This window comes from Cyrtonyx montezumae, unplaced genomic scaffold (assembly GCF_038088225.1).
Source record: "Cyrtonyx montezumae isolate F1298 unplaced genomic scaffold, pur_monq_1.0 scaffold_36, whole genome shotgun sequence".
Lineage (NCBI taxonomy): Eukaryota > Metazoa > Chordata > Aves > Galliformes > Odontophoridae > Cyrtonyx > Cyrtonyx montezumae.
Genome location: NW_027072041.1, coordinates 9,077,188 through 9,103,231, shown reverse-complemented (window position 1 = coordinate 9,103,231; position 26,044 = coordinate 9,077,188). Strand labels below are relative to the sequence as shown.

General features: G+C 38.6%; 1 protein-coding gene across 2 annotated transcripts in view; it reads left to right on the top strand.

Moving 5' to 3' along the window:
* Positions 1 to 1,137: 1,137 nt before the first annotated feature.
* The window catches only part of TUT7 (terminal uridylyl transferase 7), a 33,315-nt gene continuing 8,408 nt past the window's right edge, over positions 1,138 to 26,044 (top strand). Inside the window, exons 1-18 of one of the 2 annotated variants that reach the window (XM_065745667.1) lie at positions 1,138 to 1,230; positions 3,332 to 3,858; positions 8,059 to 8,237; positions 8,765 to 8,881; positions 9,881 to 10,058; positions 10,478 to 10,566; positions 11,499 to 11,550; positions 12,618 to 12,687; positions 14,151 to 14,277; positions 14,898 to 15,017; positions 15,930 to 16,061; positions 16,834 to 17,014; positions 20,590 to 21,689; positions 21,812 to 21,962; positions 22,613 to 22,699; positions 23,849 to 23,949; positions 24,454 to 24,511; positions 25,223 to 25,326. In XM_065745667.1, coding sequence (XP_065601739.1) covers positions 3,363 to 3,858; positions 8,059 to 8,237; positions 8,765 to 8,881; positions 9,881 to 10,058; positions 10,478 to 10,566; positions 11,499 to 11,550; positions 12,618 to 12,687; positions 14,151 to 14,277; positions 14,898 to 15,017; positions 15,930 to 16,061; positions 16,834 to 17,014; positions 20,590 to 21,689; positions 21,812 to 21,962; positions 22,613 to 22,699; positions 23,849 to 23,949; positions 24,454 to 24,511; positions 25,223 to 25,326 — 3,342 coding nt within the window. In that variant the 5' untranslated portion in view covers positions 1,138 to 1,230; positions 3,332 to 3,362. Of the gene's footprint in view, positions 1,231 to 3,331; positions 3,859 to 8,058; positions 8,238 to 8,764; positions 8,882 to 9,880; positions 10,059 to 10,477; positions 10,567 to 11,116; positions 11,551 to 12,617; positions 12,688 to 14,150; positions 14,278 to 14,897; positions 15,018 to 15,929; positions 16,062 to 16,833; positions 17,015 to 20,589; positions 21,690 to 21,811; positions 21,963 to 22,612; positions 22,700 to 23,848; positions 23,950 to 24,453; positions 24,512 to 25,222; positions 25,327 to 26,044 lie in introns of those variants that run through there. The other variant, XM_065745668.1, reaches the window with a different exon arrangement.

Sequence of the window (26,044 nt, the reverse complement as noted above, 5' to 3'; positions counted from 1 at the left end):
GGGTAAAACTGACAGGGGCATTTGCTTGGAGACTGGCTGAGCATCATCCTACTAGAGGTGAATAATAGTATTTTGCATCAGTTGTTGGAGCTTTTTTATTTTGGTTATTGTTATTGTAGTCTCTTTGATGGGGGGATGTCTTTTTGTTTCCCTTTTGTTCTTACATACTCTTTCCCTCCCTCTACCTGTGAGTCCTCACTTTTTTTTTCCAATTATTTTCCTAAAGAAAGAAGAAAGGGCAGCTTGTGAGTGAACATTTGGTTAGTTGGTGCTTAGTTGCCCAGTGGGTTAAAGCACAATATGGAGCCGAGTTATGTAGTTATGGAGAAACTGAAAATGTAACTACCCGCGTAAACTGGAGCAAAAAGTCTGTGGCAGATTCAAAATCAGTGCTGAAGTAATCCACAAATTAGATGTCTTTAAAAATAAAATGTGATTCTGTGACAGCCAGCTGTCTGACTTACATATATGTTGCTCATCTTTGTGATATCTCTCCCTCTCCCTCTCCCTCCCCTTCCCTTCCCTTTCTCCTTTCTCCTTTCTTTCTCCTTTCCTTTCCTTTCTCCTTTCTCCTTTCCTTTTTTCCTTTCTCCTTTCCTTTTTCCTTTCTCCTTTCTCCTTTCCTTTCCTTTTTCCTTTCTCCTTTCCTTTTTCCTTTCTCCTTTCCTTTTTCCTTTCTCCTTTCTCCTTTCCTTTCTCCTTTCTCCTTTCTCCTTTCCTTTTTCCTTTCTCCTTTCCTTTTTCCTTTCTCCTTTCCTTTTTCCTTTCCTTTTTCCCTTCCTTTCCTTTTTCCTTTCCTTTCCTTTTTTTTTAATTTCAAGAATCCAGATGTGGGGAGAAATGTCTCCCCTTGGACGTGAGAACGGCACTGCATTCAGTGACTGCTCTCCACAACACTGTGCTGTTTTTGCGACTGTTCACACCGACGCATTCACTCTCTTACCAGGTTAATGACCAAAGTACCGCAAAAAAAATCTCGTCAGGTTAGCCGGGCTGCCCTCGCCGAGCCCAGCCGTGACACCGCCCCTTCTCAGCACGGAGCCAGCACGGCGACCTACATTGTGAAACCCCGTGATCCCTTCAGGGCGGCGCACCGCAGCGCAGGCGCCGGCAGGGAGGCGGGGTCGGGCTGCCGGAAGAGCCGCTAGGACGGTGGCGTTGAGGGAGCGGTAACGCTTCCACCGCGGCGTAATGGCGGGGAGGCGGTAGGGGACGGAGTGTCGGCGGCCGGTGAGTGCCCTTCTCTCGGCCGGGTCGCAGGTCCCCAGGCGCCCTCTCGCCGACTGTGTCCCCCCACCTTCCTCGCCGCTCTCCCGGCGGCCCGGGCTGTGGCCCTTACTCCTCCCTCCCGTCAGCGCCGCGGCGATTGCCGTGCGGGGCCGAGCGGGCAGGCGGGAGGCAGGCCAGTGCCGTGCGTGTGCCGCGAGGAGGGCTGGAGGAGGGGGCTGCGGGGCGAAGCGGGGTGCCCGCAGCTCCCGGCCGGCTCCTCCCGAGCCCGCGGGGATTGCCTCTCGGCACGGAGGCGTTGCTGCTGACCCCTGGCCGCGCCCTGCGTGATGTCAGCTGCGGGGTGAGGCCGGGACACGACTTGTCTTGTGCCTGGTCTGGAGCGACCTGTTTGTGGGCCGTTCCGAAATACGGACTTGATGGCAGCTTCTTTCCTGACGTAAGAAGCCAGCCCACTCGGTACTCGTTCAAGTTTATTGTTGCTGGCCCCTAGGTAGAATAGCTGCACCTCTGCAGCAGTGTGCAGCTGACTGAGTTTAGGTCTTCAGACAGCGACCTGAGAGTTGTCCCTCGTGTAAGAGCAGAGCTCTGCCTATATGGGGGTTGAGCACTGAAAGCTTTGGGCTGGTCGAAACCAGACACTAAAGTGTATAATGCTCCCTTTGGGGCCTGCAGAACTTTTTAATGTGTATGAATATGCACTCGAGTACATACACACGTGTGTGTGTATACATAAAGATAACTATAAAATTAAGCATCCTACTCCCACTGTCATCAGAAGTGAATTATCTGCTTCTTAAATAGTTCTGTAGCTTTCTAAGCAGGTTTAAGCACCTACGTCTTTTTTTGAAAGGAAAAAATTCCAGTTTGGTTACATATGGCTATATTTCAATTATGCAAAATACTTTGTAGATGCAGGGACTGCTGTTTGTTTATTTGGTTTTAACATCTCTTCCGGATAACACTCCTTTCACAGTCTCCCAAGTTTAAGTTAGCACCTGAATTACAGCTCTCTGAAAGCCTTTTATGAAAAGAACATGAACATGGTTGAGTCTGGAGATCAAATTGGTGGCCCACACTTTGTAGACAGTACTGACTTACTATGAAATACGCACATTTACTACCCAGTAATATGAAACCTCTGAGTTCCAGAAGAGGTAAAAAGTGCAAAGTGCATTGGGCAGCACAGACGTTTTTTTTAATCACCGGGTGATGTTTGCATCACGGACTGGTTGTTGCCCAACATCTGTATCTCTGATCACAATTTTAATTCTTAACAAGATAAGCAGTGTCTGCAGTGATGAGGGTGGGAGGATATTTGGATCATGATTCAAATGGTGTTTTATAGAATCATATAATGGCTTGGGTTGGAAGAGATCCCAAGGATCATCAAGTTCCAACCCCCTACTACAGTTAGGGCCACCAACCTCCAGATCTAATAATGAACCAGGTTGTCCAAGGCCCCATCCAACCTGGTCTTCCGCGCCTCCTCTGACAGGGAATCTACAGCCTCTCTGGACAGCCTGTTCCAGCATCTCACCACTGTCTCTGAAAAAAAAACACTTCCCTTCGCATCAAATCTAAACCTTCCTTCCTTGAATGTAAAACTACTCACCCTTGTCCTATCACTCTCTACCCGTGTAAAAAGTTGATTCCCCCTGCTGTTTATAATCCCCTTTTGAAGCGTTCCCCCTATTGCCTGTTAAACATTCCACGTGTACTGGAGTATCTTCCATGACTCTTTGAAAGTTATGCTGTACTGAGCTGTGACTGATGAGGATTTTTAAAGTCTTAATTTTTTTCCAAAGGCATTTGGAGCTTCGTATACAAAAACAAACAAACAAAAAAACCATGAACTAACACTGCATTATGTGAACCACCCCTAGGCTTTAGACATTTCAAGAGGAGAAGCTTCCATTAATTTTGAACTGCATTTTATTTGATTGGAGTAAAATTTTATTTACCATCAAGACATGCTTGCCTGTCCAGTGTTACAGAGCCAGGGCTTTTATTGTTGAGATTTTCATAACAAATAATAACCAGTGCATCTGAATTTATTGGTTGATTATTTTTAAAGTACTGCTTTTAACTTTCTATTTTCTAGGTGTGAAGCACAACACTGAATAGCAATAACCATGGGAGATACTGCAAAGCCTTCCATTACGAAACAAAGTAAGGAACCAGAAAAGTTATTTGAAGACGAATTCAAAGGAGGTCTCTTACGGAAAGACTACCAAGTAGTTGATGAATATGGAAATGGCCGCAGCAATAAAATAGATATCAGCCTGCAGAAGAAGAAGGGAACACCAGGTCATTATGGAGGTAGTCCCAGACAAGGACCATGTAGTGTTTTCAGTAGCCCAAATTCTCTTAAAAATATAGCTCACAGTCAAGGGTCAAAGTTGAGTGATACCCAGAAAGAACAAATAAAGAAGTGGATATCAGATGACCACCGTGGTACTTCTGACAGCAGGAGAGACTACAGATCTGGAAACTGGATTCCCATGCATAACAGGTCAAGAAAGGACTCTTTTCATGAAATTGAAGGTGCAGGAAACAGAAATGTGAGACGACAACTTCCGAAAGACTTAGCTGATGAAGACATGCCAGACGTGCAGAGAGGAAGCTCTGGTAATCAAGATGTTTGTTATTTTACATAGCTATCTGGTAGCTTTCTGTGTATGTTACTGAAAAGTAAAATTTCTATAATCACTGTTAAATAAAAAAAATGTTTTTGTTCTGTTATAAATGTACTGTAGCACTTGTTGTTACAGTGTGTGGTACAGAACTTGTTTTATAAATTGTGTTGACTTGGTAAATTAGCTTCTAAGTGACAGTACAAGAATTACAACAACTGTGCGTTGTCTCTGCTTGCAGTTTTCCAGATATAATTTGATTGTATCTGTTAAGGCTGATAGAAATGTTTTGGTTAGGTTGGTATAGGATACAATTTTAGAGCTGCTGATAAAGTCCATAAAAATGTTTCTTAATGAAGACTGAAAACAATGTTCCAGAGATGCTATGAGAACTTAATGATAGCAAGTGGTACAGTAAGAACAGATTATTAATTTCCCGTTTGCATTAAACTTTTCTAGCGGCAGTTCATACAAATATTGAAAGTATGAGCTTTAAATATTGAAATGCAGAGAACAGGCTGGGCAGGATCAGCGTAACCAGATCTTCAGTGAATATGAGCATGAGAAGAAAGTGTTAAGTAGACCAAAGCCTCAAGAGGCATCACAGAATCATTAAAGTTGGAAAAGACCATTAAGACCATCTTGTCCAACCATCAACCCATCACCACTATGCCCACTAACCACATCGCTCAGTGCCACAGCCACATGATTCTTGAACACCTCCAGGGATGGTGACTCGGCTACGTCCCTGGGCAGCCTGTTCTCTTTTGGAGAAGAAAGTTTTCCTAATATCCAACCTGAAACCTGACTGATACAACTTAAGGCCATTACCTCTTTTCCCATACTTAAGAAACTGGCTTTAGATAGGTAAGATGAGAGAGGTTATGACCCAGCTGCCTATTAACAAGAAGTCCCTTACTCTAACTAAGGCTGTGCATTGATCTGCCCTTCTCCTGTGAAGGAATGGTAGTTCTAATTGATAAAAGTCCAAGAATTTATTGTCCTTTCTCTTAAAATTAGCTGTGATAGGATGAACTGTGAGCAAGTGTCCAGTATCTCTCATTGTTAGAAATCAGTTGCAAAGTTAAGCTCAGTCTCATGAGGAAGGAGCAGAACAGAATTTACTGAGGTAAACGGAGTTAGTGGCATGTAGGTTGCTTATCATTTTAAATTCAGTTTTCAAGAGATACTTGCCCTTTCCTAAATTTTGGAATCCACCGTGGAGCAAATAATGTAACCCACTGTAGTTATCTGCAAGATAGCAAAGAGACAAGTAGTAGTAAATGTGCTGAGAAGTAAATGTGAAGACTTTGTAATTTATTTCTCAGTAATCATGGCATGGGAGAAGGGTATATACTGTTAGTAGAATTCTCAATGCTTGTCTGACAGTCCCAGAATAATTAAACTGTAGGAGAATTCTCTGGATGAAATTAATACAGTAAAGTTACTGAACAAGAGGAAGTACCAGTGATCTTGTTGAAGTGATAGGAAGCATTGACCAAATTTCTGCAAGAACTCTGCTCTGTTGAAAGTTTTTTTCACTGTTCTGATGATGAATGACAACATTCTTATTAATATAAATGAGCTGCAGAGATGCTAGGAACTAAATGCAGAAATGCAGAAAGAAGAATTAAAATTATTTTGCAAAACTGAAGAATTGGTCAATATACAGGGTGAAATTCCTTATGAATACAAGCAAAGACATCGTTTAAGTTGGAGTACACAAATGAAGAAGAAAGAGCTATTAAGTTGTGTTTCTTAAGGGAAATATCTGGAATCATGGTGAATAGGGAGATGAAAATGAGTAGTCAGAATCAAGGTGCTGTGTGGCATATGAACTCAAAATTGTAGCCTGAAGTACTCTTTTTCTTGAGTGTTTTTGGCAAACTTAGTTGCAGAGCTGTGTCTAGCTTCAATAGCTCTTTTGAACAAAGAAAGCAGGAACAGTTCAAAACAGCAAGATTGCCAGGGCACATAGAAAACATCAACTAACAGGGTAAGCCTTTCTTCTGTAGGCTTTTGGGGAACAGGCACGTCAATAAATTTCAGCTATTTAGAAAAATATTTATTAAATATATTAAAAATATTTATTAAAAATACTATGGTAATATTGTTTAAATCTTTCCAGTAGACGAAACAAAAAGTAGCAGGCCTAAAATTCAACAGGAGGGTTTCAGATGAAGAATAGAGGGAAAGTTTCTGTATGTAAAGCAAGTGAAGTATTGGGCACGTTGTCCTGGCAACTCATGCAGTCTGCGTGAAGGCCTTTGAGAATAGGTTGGACGAGCATCACTTAGCACTGACAAAGTTCATCCTGCTGTGAAGCACAGGTATGGTGTATCTCACCTCTTGGGGTTCCTGTATAAACTCTAACTTTCTGTCAGATATCAGCTAATAATATTTTTATACTTCTTTTGTTTGACATCTCCTGTGCAGTTGTCTCTTCCCTTTTGTTTCACTCCTTATCACCCTAGCTCACACAGAGGGAATTTACTAAGTCTGAGGCACTGATTTTTCTGCATAATCTTTAACTTAACACCCCTTTAGTACTTTATTTGCTTGTTAGCCTATAATTAGATTGTCACTGCGGCAACTAAAACATAATAATAGAAGTATTAATTTACTTCGCAGTTTTTCGGAAGATACTTAGTACTTTTAAAGGTCAGTGATAAGTGGGTGCTTGTCATGTGCTTTCCTTCAAAGACATTTATTTAATACAATTTTCTCCAAGTTCCACCTGCATTCATCAGGAAAAAAAAAATGTGGTCAAACAATTTTTGCAGGTCTTAGGATTCATAGCAGGAGAGCCAGTATGGAAAATGGAAAGGATATGTAAAGGTGAGGATATAACTTCTGTCTTTATTCACTGGAACTTAATTTGGAGGAAAAGGAATCCCTATTAAGACATAGTTCTGTTTATTCCAGCATATGCTTATGCTGCTGCTGCTGCTGAGAGCAGTTATATTACCATTCTTGTCCTGTTCCTGAGTACAACATCAGCGCAAACATGCTGTTCAGTGAACGGAATCAGACAAGTGGTTGAAAATTCACAACCAACTTGTTTTGCTTTGCCAGTTATTAGAGACAAAAATTGTGATTGCAGGGAAAAAGCTTTACAAATTATTTGGTAGAACAGGTGTCTTTTTTTTTTCTGACTATTACAAATAAACTTCATGGTATGGCAGAATTTTGGAGTCTAAGGAAGTTACATAAGCTTTGTCGGGAGCAGGGAAATGTTGAAACTCCATGCATGTGGACATTCAGTGTAGTCGTTCAAATGAAACTTTGTCTAAAGTCTTACCTAAAGTCCAGTCTACATGCTTTCATTCCTGAAGTAAGTTCTGTGCATCTTCTTTGGACTAGTAGTAATTCTTGCTTCAAAATGACAGTGCTTAAAAGAAATGGTGTTTGGAGTCCTTTGATACAGAAATTTCTGTAAACATAATAAACTTTCTAAGGATGTTTATTGTGCAAGTTGTATGGGTTTGTTAAGCAATGTGGATGAATAGTTAGCCAGCTCTTTATTGATGTGGAGCCAAAACGTGGTAGTACTTTTTGGTTTTTTTATAGTTTTTTTTTTTTTACAATGTTAAGGCAGTAATGATCCATGTGTTTATTTAATTGAAAGGCAAGTGCATATTAACAGTTACTACTGATGTATTAAATTAGTTTCATGTCAGCTAACCCTTAACTGCTAAATCACAGTGCTGTTAGCTCGTGTGAATGAGTCAGATTAGCCTATAGTTGATTATTCTGTATAGTCTTAGTGACCTGTGTGTTGCTTTGCTTTATCATTTGTTTGTGTGTCTAGGCATCATTAGGCAACCTGAAATCTTTGGGCATGTTCTGTCTTTTCTTTATAGTGTTATACTGATGTGTCTCAAGTAGGCATCTGAAATCTTTGTCATTTATTGTTACTGTTTTTTAACTTTAGCAAAGCTATCTAAATAAGGATGCCTGCTATTTTCAGTGAGACAAACATGTGTTTCATAGTTATAACAAACAGTAGTCTATGTTCTGACATAGATATATACTCTTGTTATTGTCAGACTTGCACAGAACAGGTTATGATACCACGCAGAGTAGATGATTCTTGCACATAGGTAGAATGGAAATTAAAGAAGAAATGAAATCCATAATTTTGTCTGATGCTTGGAATTTATTTGATGTGTTTGCTCTCATAATTCTTCCTTAGAAATGAAGAAGCTCAGGAAAACAAGGAGATCAAGAAGAAGTAGAAAAGATGAGTACGATCAAGATGATGAAGTGGATGGCCCAGTCATAGATGAATCTGTGCTTTCAGCAAAAGAGCTTCTAGGTTTACAGCAAGCTGAAGAAAGATTGAAGCGAGACTTCATTTATAGACTGAAGAAGGTGCCACTGTTTTTAATTACATAGTCCTCCCATATATTTTTAATCTCTGAATAAGATGTAGAACATGCATATTGAACAATCTTTTGGACTATAGCTAGAAAGTCATTATTGATGTAACTGACAGAGTGGATGAATTGTCAAGAAAAGGCAAGTTATCCTTCGTTTTTTAATTAGATTAAGTCTTGATGTGGCAGCAAGATAATTGCAAAAAAGACTATTCCATTAGCTCTCCAATTAACATCAACTCACTAGAGGTTGGGGCAGCAGATCAGAAAAATTTAATTGTTTGGTTAATATATTCTACCATAGTTTTTGAGTACTGGACAACAAGGTCCTGGACTTAAAAGTCCTGCAGTGCTATTCTGGCATTATATTTGATGTTTGAACTTCCTGATTGTGAAGATAATGTTGGCAGCATTAGTGAACATTTCAGAGAGTCTCCGCATTAGCAAGGATATTGAAGGAAATTAAGTTAGTATTATTCTTTATTTTATGATGGCTTTTTTTTTTTTCTGTCTTTATTTTAGCAACCTCGAACCTACCCATCAGCAAAATATGCCTGCAAATTATGTGATGTTCTGATTGAATCTGTGACTTTTGCTCATAAGCATATTAAGGAGAAAAGACACAAGAAAAGCATGAAGGTGAGTTAAGGACAGCAGAGGAAGTATAAAATGCAGGCTTATGGAACTATCTTCACTTGCTAATAACTATGAAACTGCACCATGCCTAAAATCATTCTTCATATATGTTTTTACTGTATTTGAAGCTTTTCAAAAATGACTCGAGGCTGATGAAAAGAGTAATCTTAATACCTGGACCTTACTCCTACCCTCACCTTTGGAATTTAGTTTATACTTCTTAATGCCCATTATTAAAGGAAGTCTTCCATTAATTTGTCACTCAGTAGTATTTGGTACTGATGGTTCAAGTATAACAAAAAAAAAACACCTGTTTTAACTGACTCTTCTTGCTGTTCTATAATTCTTCTGATAGTTATGTGCATTCCTCTTAGTGTATATTTGGTATATCTCATCAGTAAAGTGTTTTGCGAAAGTTCAGAGCAGTGAGGTAAAGATAATTGGTATAGCTTAATTGGAAATCATAAGCTATATGTCTGGATGAGGATTGCCATTCAGAATACTTAAATGAAATTAAGTGCCTGTGGAGTATTGCAGGCCTATTTATATATGAAGGAAATATGTTTGATCATGTTTAGAATAAATCTCAAATTAACTTCCAGCATAACCTCAATGTTACTATTCTTCAGTTAATTTTATTTTTCAGTTCATTCTGCTTTCTCAGATGGAGGTAGGCAGTAATTATCTTGATTGTGCTTTCTGTTTCTTCCTCATGAACTTCTAGCCTTTCTTTCTTCATAGATTTTGAAAGAGTTGCTGTGTTTTTTTACATTCCAGACACATACATATGTACGTGTACAAACATATATGCTCCTGCACATTTCTGAAGCTTCTTGGAATATGTAAATGTTTTATACCTACAACAGTTTCTCTCTTGTTCTTTCTTCCAATTACCTTGACTGTCTTGAAAAGCTGTGGTTACATTAATTGAGATGAGTTGCATGCATTCATTCTAGCATACTAAGCAACTGAACAGAATCATTCGTCTTCTTATCTCCAAAGGAAAAGCAAGAGGAGCAGCTGTTGAGTGCCTTGCGTCCTCCAACACCTTCACAGATTAAAGCTATTAGTGTTTCCATTGAAAACATAGTACAGGAGTTCGGCTTAAGTAATGCAGATTTACAGGAAAGGCTCAAGATTAGAACAATAATGGAAGACTTACTGCATCAAAAATTGCCAGGTATTATTTGCAACTTGTTCTAATTGCTAGATATGTCAACTTTTATAAGTTCACAAAGGTGGAAACTTGTTTAAAAATTTGGCTAGCTGTATATTAGAATACTATATTCAGTTACTAGTCTCTTTAAACAATACGATGTGGCAATATCAGAATTATATTACAATGATGTTCATTACCTAAGTGGACAGGGAGTAAAAAGTAAGAGTGAACAGGATGTGGAGAGCATTTTACCTTCATCATAAGATTTACTATTAAAAAGAATGGAAGGTAAGGTTTACTGAATGAGCACTATGCTGTTGAGAGAGCCTTCTTGAGTTTTTGTGTCTATCAGATCTAGCAGTAGATGCAGTACATTGCCAGTGCTGTAAAGTAGCTTCAGATATAGGTATAAAATAAATGGAGCGTTCTTTCCATTGCAGAGTGCTCCTTAAGGTTGTATGGATCCTCCTTTAGCAGATTTGGTTTCAAAACTTCAGACATAAACATAGACATCCAGTTTCCTGCTAGCGTAAGTAAAACCATTTTATTAATTAATAACCAATTTATTAATTTTATTATGGTGGTTTGCATCTTTGTGTATGGTTTAAATTAAACTTACAAAGTGATAATAGCATTTTTTTAAATGAAAATTCATTGGGTAGAACAGAGCTATCACACTATTGCTGTTGTAATATAACACGACTTCATACTTCATTGAATCTTTTTCTAAAGGAATGGAAATACCTAAAATATATGGACTCCTAGCAACTGTATGGGACAGGACAACTTATTTGTCTTCTGTTACAGCTGGATCAAATGGCATTTCCATGATCTTGCTTCTGTACTCATCTGTGCTTCAGAGTTTCTGATTGCAATATCATTTTTGAGCCATTAGACCATCTTATGTCATTTGTGTATGAATTAATTTAAAGTCTTGGTCTGTCATGCTGGTAGGTTCTTTTCTAGGTTGTTGGTAGGTTGTTGTGCATGAGACATTGAAAAAAAATCAGGACAGTGAAAAGCTGCTTCCATGCTTAAAGTTGTTCCCGCTTTGAGATTCTCATAGCTAAAGTCTGACATTTCCTCAGATGAATACTGAGTGTAATGGGGAGAAGAACGATCTGTATTCATAAAATATTTATAGTAAAAGCTGTGATTCCAGTCTTTGACATGCAACAGATCCACTGCTTTCAGAAGGCAATCTGATGAAACACACTGAAGAAGTATTTATCTGTCTTTTTGACAGAGATAAAAAAATAAATAGACTTACAATTTCTCCAGGGTGTTTACCATCCATATTCCTCCTGATACAGCCTTTTTCCCTGTTTGCCTCTTGTTGTCTCTGGAAGAAAAATAGAATTGACCTAGAGGCGTTGTTTAAAAAAAAAAACAAAAAACAAGTGGTGTGGGGAATCACCTTTTTCACTATGGTGAAGACAACTGTGTTGTTTTTATTTCCAGATGAGTCAACCAGATGTTCTCTTACTTGTTCAAGAAAGCCTACAGAACAGTGGTAAGAAACAATTGCTTCCTATTCAGTTTCATTAAACAGTTACTGGTAGGGAATTCCATCTCTGTTGAACATGTAGAATAAATAATTATGAGGCTTTTTTAATTAATTGGAACCTGAAAATTATTGCAGAAAATAATACAGTGGTAGAGGCAGAAATTACTCTTGTTTTTATAGTCAGTTTTATGATTTCTGGGGTTGCTGTTTCTGTTGATATGAGAAATTCCTGATTGCATTTCTGGTGCATTTCTTTCCATAACTGCTGTATGAGCCATGTATAGTACCTAAAGTAGGCTGGACATTTCTTAGTTAATCAGACTGCTTTTACTGTGGTCTGTTTGTAAATGCAGTGAGCTAGTATACTACTGGCTGCATACAGACATGGTTTTCAAGCACTTACTTCAACTGTGTGTACTAATACATAGTCATACAATATCACTTTCCTAGATGAATTTTACATCTTAAATGTTCTCAAGCTAGCTAGAGTATATCTGAGGAAAAAAAAAAAAAAGGAAAAAACGACTGGGAACTCTGTTCTTTTAAACACATTTTAAAAAATTTTGAAAAGTAAATTTTTTACATTTTACCTTGCTTTTTGTTCACAGATGAGAATTCAGTCTGTACATTTCCAGGCAAATTGATTAAACTTGCATGCATTTTCTGCTCTAGACTTTCTCATCCCATCTTTCTTCCCCTCGTCTCTCTCTCCCTCTTTTCCATTCCTTTGTATGTGCCTGGTCTTGTCTGATAGTCTTTGAAGATGGTAATACTACTCAGCAGGAGTTAAGAAAAGGATGCCCAGATCCCATAAGAACTCAGAATATGTGTTTTGAAAGCATACAGTGTTTTCTTTAGCATCTCATGCGAAGTCTTTTTGTATTAATCTTGAGATACAGGGACAGAGTATTAGTCATTTGAGGTAACTCAGTGGCAAAAGCAAAGAGGTAACTAATTTTAAAATAACCAAGACATTGTCAGAATGTAGCAGAACTCCTCTAGTTGCATCCAGATGAAAATATTTTCTGTCAATACCATACTTAATGTGCCTTTTTCTCTTTTCTCCCCCCTAGAATCTTTTATTGGAGTTGATGCAGATTTCCATACTAGAATACCAGTGGTGGTATGCAGAGAAAAGCAAAGGTCTCAGTTATCACTTTGTGTGTTCTGATAGTATATAGCAATGTAAATTATATGTACCAACATCTGAAAAATGATGTTTCTTTACTAAATTGTTACAGTTCCATGGATCTTGAAACACAAACTAACACTCATGGGCAAGTCATTCCTAGCCTAGAATAAGAGGGTAAGGGTTGTTCTGTCCTCAGCTGCGTATTTCCCAGTCCTTACAACCATTTTGGCTTCAAGCATGTGCCTTTACTTCTCCATTTGGGGTAGCTGCTTAAGAAGATACTCCCCTTGCTTCCTTATAGATAACATAGATGGCGTATCAAATTAAAGATTTCTCTAAGGACAGGATCAGCTTGCTTAGCCTCACTCTTATTCCATGCACGAGTTAAAGACATTTTATTTTGCCCATTTAATGGATATCACTTAAGATTCATGAAACGTTCTATAAATACTTTCTGATATAGGAATATTACCAGTTAATAGGAATGTTACCAGTTATTTGCTGCTACCTTGTTCTTTCACTGTTTGAAAATGTTTCTTGTTCTGTGGAAACAGCCTAGAAACTGCTTCGCAATGGGTGTGGCGTGGGAAAATATTTTTGATACACAAAAGAAATCAGGATCAATGTTTTATAGTTCAGTGATTTAATAACATTAGAATTGAACGCATCAGTAACATCTACTTAAATTTAGAATGTATTTGAACACACTTCTACAGAAAATTTCGAGGCATGCTCCTGAAAGTAAGGTCTCCTATTTATTATGTTGGCCCAGAATGTCAGGGGCAGGTATAGGTGGTATGGCATTAGAGGTTGAACTTTCCCAGCAATATTTTGTTGCATTTTGTTGCTGTGCAACAGATGGCAGCAGAGGTGCAGTCTGACCAAATGGCATGGAAGTGCACATGAAGTAAAGATGTGGAATTGAATGCACTAATGAGCAAAAAATGGCAACCATTGGCACTCTTCAGTGCTTGCTGAACATTTTTGGAGATCAGACAATGGACATGAGAGGCAATGGATAGTGCATTTCAGTAGTGGTGACAGCAGTGTGCAGGACAAGCCACGTTCTGGGTGGCCAAGCAAAGATGTAATCTCTGCTACTGCAGATTTTTACAAGCTCAGCTTGCCAACTTTTACCTATAAAAATGCATAGCTGATGATGGTGGTTATGTTAAGAAGTAGTATTTTGTAGCTGAGAACTTGCTCTATCAAATAGCACTGTGGTCTTTATATCTGTTGTGGTTTTCCTGGAAATAAGTAGAAGACATTACTTTCAGAACAACCTATGTATAATGCATTCATTTTCAATCTTATCATATATCAAGTTGGTTTTCACGCTTCTTTTAATATAGATGTGCTGCCTCGGAAAGGCTGTTCAATCTTGCCTTACAGCTGCCTTCTGCATTGTTTCATGAGATGTAATTTCTTTTTATAAGGCCTCTGAGATATTTTACTTGGTTTCTTGTTTTTTTAGTGGCCTTATTTGTAAAGTAAGTGCTGGGAATGAGAATGCTTATCTGACAACAAACCATTTGGCTACCATTGGAAAACTAGAGCCTACTGTTGCATCTTTAGTGATTGCCTTCAGGTACTGGGCAAAGGTAGGAATTATTTTTATTCCCCCATCTGTGAAAATATTTAATGAATATTGGTCCTATACTGGGGAGACTGTAAATACGATTTAGAAAAACATTGAAACTATTTTAGAGAGAGTACTGGAAAAAGGATGTATTTTTTTGTTCTAAGATATAAACTTTATCAATTATATAACTATCAGTTATGCCTTATCATGTTCCATTAAATTTTAGAAGTGGAATTTTCAGATTGATTCAGTGAGTGGCATGCAGAGCTCTAAATGTTCTGTTATTTTATATTACCAAACAAATCAGAAAAATGTCCATGAAATGCAGTTAGCATAAATTTACTCATTAAAAATATATTTTTTTAATAAATTTATAAATTTACATCATTAAAAATACTGGAAATAAAGTTTTTATTTTGTACATAGCAAATGTGCAGTATGCTCAGTCTGTGTGACTGCAGTATGTTTACAGCAGGACTCTTAACAGACCTTGATAACAAAGTCAGTCTCACATAGGAGCTCAAAGATACCTGAATTTCACTCACTTTATACAGTGACTTCTTTTTTTAACAGCAAGTAAAAGAATATTTTTTTACTGCATCTCTTCAAACTGCAATTACTGCACAATTTATTTTACAGCTGTGCTGTGTTGATCGTCCTGAAGAAGGAGGTTTGTCACCCTATGTGTTTGCTTTAATGGTTATCTTCTTTCTGCAACAGAGGAAAGAGCCTTTTCTACCTGTCTATTTGGGTTCATGGGTATGTATATTAGTAAACCGAGTAAAGTGAGTGAGTGAGTGTCTTTTCGCTTGTGGTGTAACCTGACAGCTTCTTGCTATGCTGAGAAAGCAGTAAGCTGCTCGCTTCTGCAGGAATTCAGAGAGAGCATGAATTCAGCCAAGGTAAACTTAACTAACCTTTATATAAATACTTGCCTGTAAGGATGAGATTTGCCATCACTGCCACTGAATTAAGTACTGCTGCCGACCCTTTAATGAGTAATGTAACTGAATAATGCAGTGCATAGCAATCTACTTCCTTATTTCTTCAGCCTGTCTTCCATACTCTTGATGACTCTTAGTTAATGCAGCTATATCCCAAAACAATCTCTTTAACTTTGACATCTAGTTTTCTGGTGATGAAAATGTGGACTACAGTTCAGGCGCGCATTTGAGCATTGGGATCAGAATGTAACGGATAGAATCTAATTCTGTCGGACACTATTCAGGTGTTATACTCATGGCATGTATTTTTGTTCTTACAATCACTTGTTCACATTTCATGTGGGTGTTCAAGTTTCCATAGCTAATTGCACAGGCTTTGCAGTTAACAATTTCTTTGCTATGAGGCTGACTTTTTCCCAAAGTCTCTTCACTGTCTTCACTGAACGTGAGAAAAAGTCCTGTACAATATAACTGCATAATTAAAATACATGCATTTGCGCTTGTGCAGTATGGTATGCAAGGTTCAGTGAAATATGGAGACCCTTTCAAATGCACTGTTTCTCTTTTTGTAGAGAAATTTAGGGAGAAGAGAGAAGCAAGTTGGGATATCTTCTAGGGCCTGAAAAAGCTGATTCTAAACTTTGTTCTTGTTTGGCTTACTATGCTGGGAAGAATGCTTTAAACTTCATGTAATGTTAATTTTTGTTTCTTTTCCTATCTCCTTTAGATTGAAGGTTTCTCCTTAAACAAATTAACTAATTTTCATCTTAAAGAAGTTGAGAATGATGCTGTGGTTTGGGAACATAGCCCTGTTGAAGATGCTGCTTTGCCACAAGAAAGTTCCCCTAAAAGGGACAAGGTAGTAGTAGTAGTTTTTAGTGTAGTAGTGTAGTAGTTTTTAGTGTTCTTGATGAAAAAAAAATTCTGCTATTCTTGCTTTGGTTTTGATGTTGCAAAACTGTAAGAGGAAATGGAAGATTACCTAACTGCTTAATACAAAGTTTGCTATGCTTATCTCTTGGTGCTCAGAAGCTGACAGGTTTTACTCAAGTATCTTTGATAAAGCCCTAGGTTTTAATGTGTTAAGGGAGAAAGTAGAGTTTATAGTCTTAAAGCAACTTTATTTCAGAATTAAGTCGAGCATATGGATAGTATTTCCTCCTAGTTCTGAACTACTCTTACACATCATTTATTTTATAACTACTGTACAACCCCTAGTATTACTCTGTAATTACGTGTTGCACCAGTTAGCCATAAAATTTAGAATATGTAATCTGTTTTTGACTTGTAATATTTTGTGGTGTTTTCTTGGAAATTTGTAAGCCATAACAAAGAAAGGTATATAATCAATTGCTATTAATCATTGACACTATTCTTCAACTACTGCTACAATCTTTTATTTTGAGGTCTTACACTAAGAGCTTATGATATCACATCCTTTTTTTCAGCTATTATTGCAATTGCTGTATTAAAGAAGCAGTTGCAAATTTTGTAATATTACTTTACAGATGGAATATAAAGAAATTAAACTATATGGCATTGTTTGCAAACACATGTTCTAGATAAGCAATTTTTCTTTTACTAGGTGACTATGCATTAATTATTGAGGGTTTCTTTTTTGTAATTGACAGGTTCCCTTAGTATTCGATTCAGTACAGAAATGTTCAGCACCTGTAGGGCAGCTTTGGGTAGAGCTGCTTCGTTTCTATGCCTTGGAGTTCAACATGGCTGATTTGGTTATTAGCATACGACTGAAAGAAATAGTGTCACGGGAATTGAAGGACTGGCCTAAAAAGCGCATAGCTGTGGAAGGTATGTTATATCAGCAGGCTTTAAAGAACTGTTACCATTAGCTTTCCAGGCTATTCTCTTTGCTGTTGAGATAATGTGCAATATCTGAATAATATAATGTGCATACCTTCTGGGGCAGTGAAGGACACATAATGGGCTAGGAAAACACAGGTGATGAATAATTGGCTGAGAGGTTGGTGTAGAGACAGACACTTTGGGTTTTTTGACCGTGGGACAGTTTACTCGGCTCCTGGCCTGTTATCTGTTGATGGAATGCACCTGTCTCAAAGAGGGAAACAAATCCTAGCTAGCTGGACTCATTGAGAGAGCTTTAAACTAGCTGGAACGGGGGAAGGGGATAAAACAGGGCTCACCAGTAAAGAGCCTAAGGAGGCTGTGCTGCAGAAAGGGGTGAGGCAGATATCTCAGCTGAAGTGCATCTATACCAATGCATGCAGCATGGGCAATAAACAAGAGGAGCTTGAAGCCATTGTGAGGCAGGCTAACTATGACCTTGTGGCTATTACAGAAACATGGTGGGACCTCTCCCACGACTGGAGTACTGGGATTGATGGCTACAAGCTCTTCAGAAGGGATAGACAGGGAAAATAGGGTGGTGGCGTAGCTCTCTATATCAAAGAATGTTTTGATGTTGAAGAGCTTGAGGTTGGACATGATAAAGTAGAGTGTCTATGGATAAGGATCAGGGGGATGGTCTTTAGGGGTGACATTGTGGTGGGGGGTCTGTTATAGACCGCCTAGTCAGGATGAAGAAATAGATGAGGTGTTCTATAAGCAACTAGTAGATGTTGCATGATGGCCAGCACTTGTTCTCATGGGGGACTTCAACTTCCCTGACATATGCTGGAAATAATACTATGATAATACTAATAATAATACTAATAATGATAATAATAATAATAATAATAATAATAATACTATGCAGAGGAAGCAGTCCTTGAGATTTCTAGAATGTGTGGATGATTGCTTCCTGACACAGCTGGTGCAAGAGCCTACCAGGGGAGATGCCTTGCTAGACCTGCTCTTCACCAACAGGGAAGGGCTAGTAGGAGATGTGAAGGTTGGAGATTGTCTTGGCCAGAGTGACCATGAAATGGTGGAGTTTGCTATTCTGGGTGACGTCAAGAGGATGATTAGCAAAACTACTACCTTGGACTTCCGGAGGGCAGACTTTGACCTGTTCAGGATGCTTGTTGCAAGGGTCCCTTGGGACTTGCTCCTGAGGGGTAAAGGGGTCCAGGAAGCCTGGATGCTCCTCAAGATGGAAATCTTAAAGGCACAGGAGCAGGCTGTCCCTGAGTCCCGTAAGTTGAGCCGGAGGGGAAAAAGACCAGTGTGGATGAACCGGGAACTTTTGTTGAGACTCCGAGAGAAAGGAAGAGTCTATGTCCTCTGGAAGATGGGACAGGCTACCTGGGGAGACTACAGAGAACTGGCCAAGATTTGCAGGCAGGAAGTTAGAAATGCAAAAGCCCATCTCGAACTCAGACTGGCTACTGCAGTAAAGGAGGACAGAAAACCCTTTTACAAATATATTAACAGCAAGAGAAGAACTAAGGAGAATTTCTCTACTTGATGAGGCAGGCAATGTAACCACAGAGGATAAGGAAAAGGCTGAGGTTCTCAATGCCTTCTTTACATCTGTCTTTAATAGACAGAGCAGTTATCTACAGGGTACATGCCCTGACCTGGAAGTCTGGGACGGGGCGCATATTACACCCCCTGTGATCCAAGCAGAGATGGTCAGAGACCTGCTCCTCCATCTGAACTGCCACAAGTCCATGGGACCAGATAGGATCCACCCAAGCATGCTGAGGGAGCTGGCAGAGGTGATTGCCAAGCCACTTTCTGCCATCTATCAGCATTCCTGGTTATCTGGAGAGGTCCCACAAGATTGGAGGCTTGCCAGTGTGACTCCCACCTACAAAAAAGGCCATAAGGAAGACCCGCGGAACTACAGGCCTGTCAGCCTGACCTCGGTATCAGGGAAAGTTATGGAGCAGATGATCTTAAAGGAGATCACATGGCACGTCCATGGCAACCAGGGGATCAGACTCAGCCAGCACGAGTTCACAAAGGGCAGGTTGTGCTTGTCCAACCTCATCTCCTATGACTGGGTGACCATACTGGTAGATGTGGGAAAGGCTGTTGATGTAGTCTACCTGGACTTCAGCAAGGCCTTTAACACAGTCACAGGGGAAACTGGGAGCCCGTGGTGTGGTCAGGTTCACTCTTCTCTGAGTGGAGAACTGGCTAGAGGGCCGTGCCCAGAGGGTAGTGGTTAATGGAGTTAAGTCCAGCTGGCGTCCCGTTACGAGTGGTGTTCCCCAAGGGTCAGTATTGGGGCCCATCTTGTTTGATATCTTTGTTGATGACCTAGACGAGGGGATTGAGTGCACCCTCAGTAAGTTTGCAGATGACACCAAGTTGGGAGGATGTGTCAAACTGCCTGAGGGTAGGGAGGCCCTTCAGAGGGATCTGGATAGGCTGAATAGCTGGGCTGAGCTCAATGGGATGAGGTTCAATAAGGCCAAGTGCCGGGTCCTGCACTTTGGCCACAATAACCCCATGCAATACTATAGGCTTGGGGCAGAATGGCTTGAAGAATGTAGAGAGGAAAAGGACCTGGGGGTGTTGGTTGATGCTCGGCTTAACATGAGCCGGCAGTGTGCCCAGGTGGCCAAGAAGGCCAACAGCATCCTGGCCTGTATTAGAAATAGTGTAGCCAGCAGGAGCAGGGAGGTGATCATCCGCCTGTACTCAGCTCTGGTGCGGCCGCACCTCGAGTACTGTGTTCAGTTTTGGGCCCCTCACTACAAGAAGGACATTGAGGCCCTGGAGCGTGTTCAGAGAAGGGCAACAAAACTGGTGAGGGGTCTGGAGCACAAGTGTTATGAGGAGCGGCTGAGGGAGCTGGGATTGTTTAGTCTGGAGAAGAGGAGGCTCAGAGGAGACCTTATTGCACTCTACCACTTCCTGAAGGGGGGTTGTGGTGAGGAGGGGGTGGGCCTCTTCTCCCTGATAAATAACAACAGGACCAGAGGGAATGGCCACAAGTTGCGCCGGGGAAGATTTAGATTAGACCTGAGGAAACATTTTTTCTCTGAAAGAGTGGTCAGGCACTGGAATGGCCTGCCTAGGGAGGTGGTTGAGGCACCATCTCTAGCGCTGTTCAAAAAGCGTTTAGATGAGGTGCTGAGGGATTTGGTTTAGTGGTTTAGTGGGTAGGGATGGTGTTAGGAGGATGGTTGGACTAGATGATCTTGTAGGTCCTTTCCAACCTAATGTACCTATGAAACTATGAATCTTTGTATTTTTTAGCTTTGGACTGTTATTCCTAGCAATGCTATAGAATATTAAAAAAAAAAAATCAGCTTGGGGCATTTATTTAGTGTTATCAGAAAGTTGATGTAGATGGTCTTTAAAAAAAAAAAAAGTCTTCAGTATGATTCTTACATTTATGTTCCTGGATGTTTTAGTGTAATTAGTATTATGTTTGAATTTGTTAAATATATAAGTATATTATTTTTAAAAAGGTTAATTCCTGCACTACTGGCTCTTTTTCTTTCTACTAGACCCATATTCTGTCAAAAGGAATGTTGCAAGAACTCTGAACAGTCAGCTAATGTATGAATATATTCTTCACTGCCTGAGAGCAACTTACAAGTATTTTGCTTTACCTCATAAAAAAACTGTGAAATTGAGAAAAAAATCCCATCCAAATGCCAATGAGGAGAAATCCCAAAAGCTGGATGAAGGAAATGATACTGTAAAGCATGAGAATTCTGAGTTGCAAAATGTAGTGGAAGATTATGTAACTGAAACTACAGATATTCCTCAAGTACATGGTACTTTTCCTTCAAAGGTATGTGATGGCTCAGAGAGCGTGACAGAAGAAGAACTGGCTGATGATACAAGTCATTTGGGAATTGCTCATGAAGATTCAGACTGCATAGTTGAAGAGGTTATTTCTGGAAATAATGAGGGCTTTAAACCAAGTTGTGAAGAGATGGAGAGTGGAAATGAGGAAGAGGAAGAACAAGAGCAAGAAACAAGATGGAATAATATCTTGTCTACTGAGCAGGGAATAGACGAAGACAGTGATGGTCGAGACCTCCCTTTTACAATGACTGATCATGATGTAGAGACATGCAGTACTTCCGACTTGGAAGGTTTTCAAAACACAACACTTACAGAGAGTGATGAGTTTGGCTTAGAGTGCACTGGTATAATAGCTAACAAGACTGATGTTGATGAGGAGAGTACTGAAGGTACTGATGAGCTGGATGAATCCCCCCAAAAATACATACATTCAACACAGAATCAGCTCCCTGAAGTGATTAACTCAGAGGAGGAGGAAGAGGAGGAAGAATTGAGTCTTCTAAACCAGGCAGCATGTGGTGGTGTCCTAAGAGCCAAAGGTGAACTAGATAGTACATTCCCTGGATCTGGGGATGAGAATGCCTTGTCTGAGGAAGACGATGATTTGTCCATCACAGATAAATATGAAGAGAAGTGTTTCAAAGACAATGTGCATGGGTCTCTGGGGATGAATTTCAGTCAAGAGGATCTTAGTGAGAAGGGAAGTCTTTCTGAAGTTAACACAGCAATAGAAAAGTGTTTAGAATCTGAACTCTTTTATGAATTTAGTAAACAAGCTTTTACAAAAGGCAAGGTAAGCAACCCTTAACAGAACATAAACACGTTTATGTTCTCTGATCCGTTATTTGAAAGTACTGCTCAAATTTGTTAAGGGGTTATGCTTTTTAAAACTAATTTTGCTTTCTGTTCATGCAGTCTCCTACAGTAGTGTGTAGCCTGTGCAAACGGGAAGGTCACTTAAAGCGAGATTGTCCAGAAGACTTCAAGAAAATTGAGCTAGACCCACTGCCACCGTTGACACCCAAATTTTCAGTTATTCTAGATCAAGTTTGTGTCCAATGTTACCGTAAGTTTTTCTCCATTTCATATTACTGTGGGGAAGAAAAAAGAAAAAAAATATGAAAAACTAGTGATATAACCAGAGTCTATTATTATAAAGAGTTTATTATTATAAAGGTGACTAGGTTGTTGCCACACTGGCTACAGTGAACTGACTACAATGGAACTGTGTCTAGAGTTTGTGTCTTGAGAAATGAAAAATGTTTAGGTTTGTCTATGTGGCAATGATGTCTGACTACTAGTTTAGGAATCTTAATATAAGTGTTTGTTTTGTGGTGGAGCATTTTGACTGATGCTTTAATATTAAAAATTCAAGTAATGTTTCTCAGCAACACTTCAATGTTCTAGACAAACTGGAATCAGAATACTGATTTATAATACTTTTCCACTTTTGTTCTTTACAGAGTGACCCAACTTTCCTCCTTTCTCTCTCGCCATTTCTGACCAGACAAAATGCATTATTTGTCTAATTAATATTTTTATTTGAACAGGTATTTCACTTCTACTTCATCCTTGTTATCTTTCCTTCACATTTGAATCTTCTCTTGCTTTTCTCCCTGACTTGCTGTGCACCCCTCCCTTTTTCATTTGAATCTTTGTTGTTGACTCTTTCTACAGATCATATTACCTTAACTGGTTTTTTGTTCATTTTTTAAGAGGATTTTGCTCCAAATATTGTAGAGGATCAGGCTCGGGAACATATACGACAAAACCTGGAAAACTTCATTAGACTGGAATTTCCAGGTAATGAAGTTCTGGCTTCATGTAGTCATGCTCTGATGTGTTCATACTTGAGTGTTTTCCAAGAAAATACGTCATGTCACATCATAAACAATTTAGTTTTGAGCATTTAATCTATATTGTTGCTTTCTGTATATCTTCTGGTACAATAGCCATATTATTAACACATCTTCCTGTTGATGTGAATTTTATTTCTTTTAACAGAGATGAAAGATGTGAAAACTATATCTGTTGTGTGGTTTGTTTGCTTAAGGAAAGGAAGAAAAGCAAGAAGCTCCCCTCAGATTTTATTTGTCCCTTCTGTGACTTAGTCATGCATAACAATGAGTGTATGCAAGGGAACAAGGGCAAGTTAAAGAGAATATAAAAGCAGTAGTAGGACAGCTTCAAGATAGCTGTTCATTAACCAGGCTTCTTATTATATCTACTCTTAAAAAGAAAAAGAAAAAAATACTATTTGTTTTTAAGAAGCCTGGTAGGGGTCTTGATTCCAAGGTTAAGGAACAATATTTTAGTTTATATGCATGTTTCTGTTTTTTTCTCTTTGATTTTAAACTTACTAAGACAAGTCTGTCTATATGTATGTCTGTCTGTCTATATGTATGTGCATTTGCATACATATATTAGTCTATATGTGTGTGTATGTATATACTTTATTTATTTAAATTTCTTACAGGGACAGGAGTTTGATCCGTGTTGTTCGTACTACAGATTGTTGGTATTGAAATAGTTTTAAATTCTGGCTAGTTCTCAGACCCTGGCTGTTTGAAACTGTTGTTTTCTTTCTGGATCCTTTTATCTGTAGGACTTGGGCCTCAGTTCATAGAATTCTGGTATTCTGTTGTTTTTCTTTATTTTGCTAATGTGTGATCAGATGTCCCTTATCACAAAGATTTCTTATATAAACCAATTGTATTTTAATCAGGTTTAAATCCACACCTGCCTACTGATAATTTAACTATGGGAGCACTCTATTTGTGTCTGGATCTGTTAGACTTCTCATTTGAGCCAGTAAAAGCAGAGGTCATTACAAGTTTGATAGGAACTAAGTTTTGAAGTACCATATAAACCTGTTGTGTTTCTGTGCCTGTATTAAAAAGCATGTGGTGGTTTGAAGCTGTTGTTGGTTATAATCCATCACATCTCTTACAGGAACAAAGCTGAATTTGTTTGGCTCCTCAAAAAATGGCTTTGGTTTCAAACAAAGTGACCTTGATATCTGTATGACGATGGATGGGTTGGAAACTGCTGAGGTAGTTTGGCAAGATTTTTTTTTCCAATGAATGCAAACTTAGCACTATATACGTGTTGTAACTTTATGAAAGCTTTTCAGATAAAGGAAAGCACAAGTAGGTGCCACAAAAGTGGGTGGTCATGCCTTTTTTTATTTTTTTTTATTTTTTTTAGTATTGATCTGTGCATGAGTTGAAGAACTTCCATGTCTTGGTAGACAGTTTTCTTCTGAATTAGGACAATAGCATTATTTCTAGTATTAGCCTTGCAAATAAATAACATTCTTTGTAGCATGAACAACTATGAATGGGAAGCAGTAGAAAGGAAATAAATCTTTGCATAAAATAGCCTGTACTGAGGTACTGTCTGTCTAGTGTTGGGGCTATAAGTGCTAATATGAAATAATCTCTAGCATACACCTTCTCAGTTATGCAACTTTAAACTTAAATGGCAACTAATAAAGGATTTGTCTGAAATTCTTGTAGCAGATATTTGAGTTTTGACTTATTTTCTTACTGTCTTAGGGACTTGACTGCATCAGAATTATTGAAGATTTAGCAAAAGTTCTCAAGAAACAGTCAGGTAACTCTTAAATATTGAAAGAAGTTATTCTGTTTATGACTTGAGTTGATATGAAAAAAATTTGGGCACAGAAAATCAAAACTGTTTTAAGAACAATATGATAATTAAGAGAGTATGATGTGAACATTTGAATTTATTTGTACATGTAGGTTTCAGAGTTATTATGTTACAAGACTGCATCTGAATTGGGCAGATAGTAGATTCATAACCTTGATATGTAAAAAAGAGCCTTAAGCTGAAGTTTGAGGCTTTGTGTTATTAGCTATGTTGTGTTTGTGTGTTTAGTGCCTAGTATGGTAGTGGTAAATGGTAGCCTAATACAAGCTTGCAATAGTCTTGCTTCATCTACAAGAAAATAAAATTTTACAGTGCTTGTTTTGGTTTATCTCATGTGATTTTAATAAAATAGAGTGAACTTTGAATAACCTCGTAAGTTTATTTTGCTGTTACGTTAAGAAAAAATCTTTGTTTTATTGGGAGGGGAGGGCATGCCTATTTTTATATATGTAATAGGGTTTGACAAATGCCTAAAGTCATTTAATAATGACATACTACTGATTCTTTTCCAAAATAATTGTAATTTGATAATTGTGGTTATCAATGCTACACAATAAAATCTTAGTTCTTACTGCAGTTTGGGATTATTTGTACAGTATTCCATACTGTTATGAATCTGATACAGACATCTAGTAATGAAAAACTTGTTCCTAGGTCTACGAAATGTCTTGCCTATAACAACTGCTAAAGTCCCAATTGTAAAATTTTTCCATGTCAGAAGTGGTCTTGAAGTAGACATCAGTTTATATAACACTCTGGTAAGGTTATCTGTTTTTTATCAATAAAATATGCGGCTGTTTCTTGAGGACAAAATGTTTGCTTTGTCTAGGTTCAATAACTGATTCCAGTTCTACTCCAGTTTTAGATTTCCAGACACAAATGGCTTATTTTTGACTGGGTGGAATCTACTGTTCAATCAAGGCTTTAGTGTTATTACATCTCTAAGACAATATAGTAGTTATTCAGTAGTAGTAAGCAATAGAGTTTAATTCTTTCTGCAAATCAGAGAAAATAGTGTAACTTCAGCTTTCCCATCCCTCGATTCCCATCATATCTCCTGCTTAGCTTTTGAGACCCAGAATAGTAATAGAGAATCCAGCTTACCTGAACTGGAACACAACACAATTTAGAAAAAACATTTTAGAAATGAGTCTCATTTGTTGTTGTTTTCAATGTTTTGAACATCGATAGCCAGTTCCTTGCATCATCAAAGGAAAGTGAATTTTAGAGCCAAGAATTAAACTTTCTGAAGCTTCTTTGTGAGCCTCAGGGGAGCCCAAGTAGAGAAGGATAACTCAGCTACAAAATCTGAAAGTATGTTTTTGAAATTTTCCACCCACATGGCTAATTTGATAGCATTTACTTTTCTGGAATGGAATTTCTTAATTCAAGAATTTACCCCCTCCAAATATTTTGCAAATGAAGTAGTAGATGGATGCTTCACTTTCTGAAGTACTGCTCTGTGAATTCTGTTTT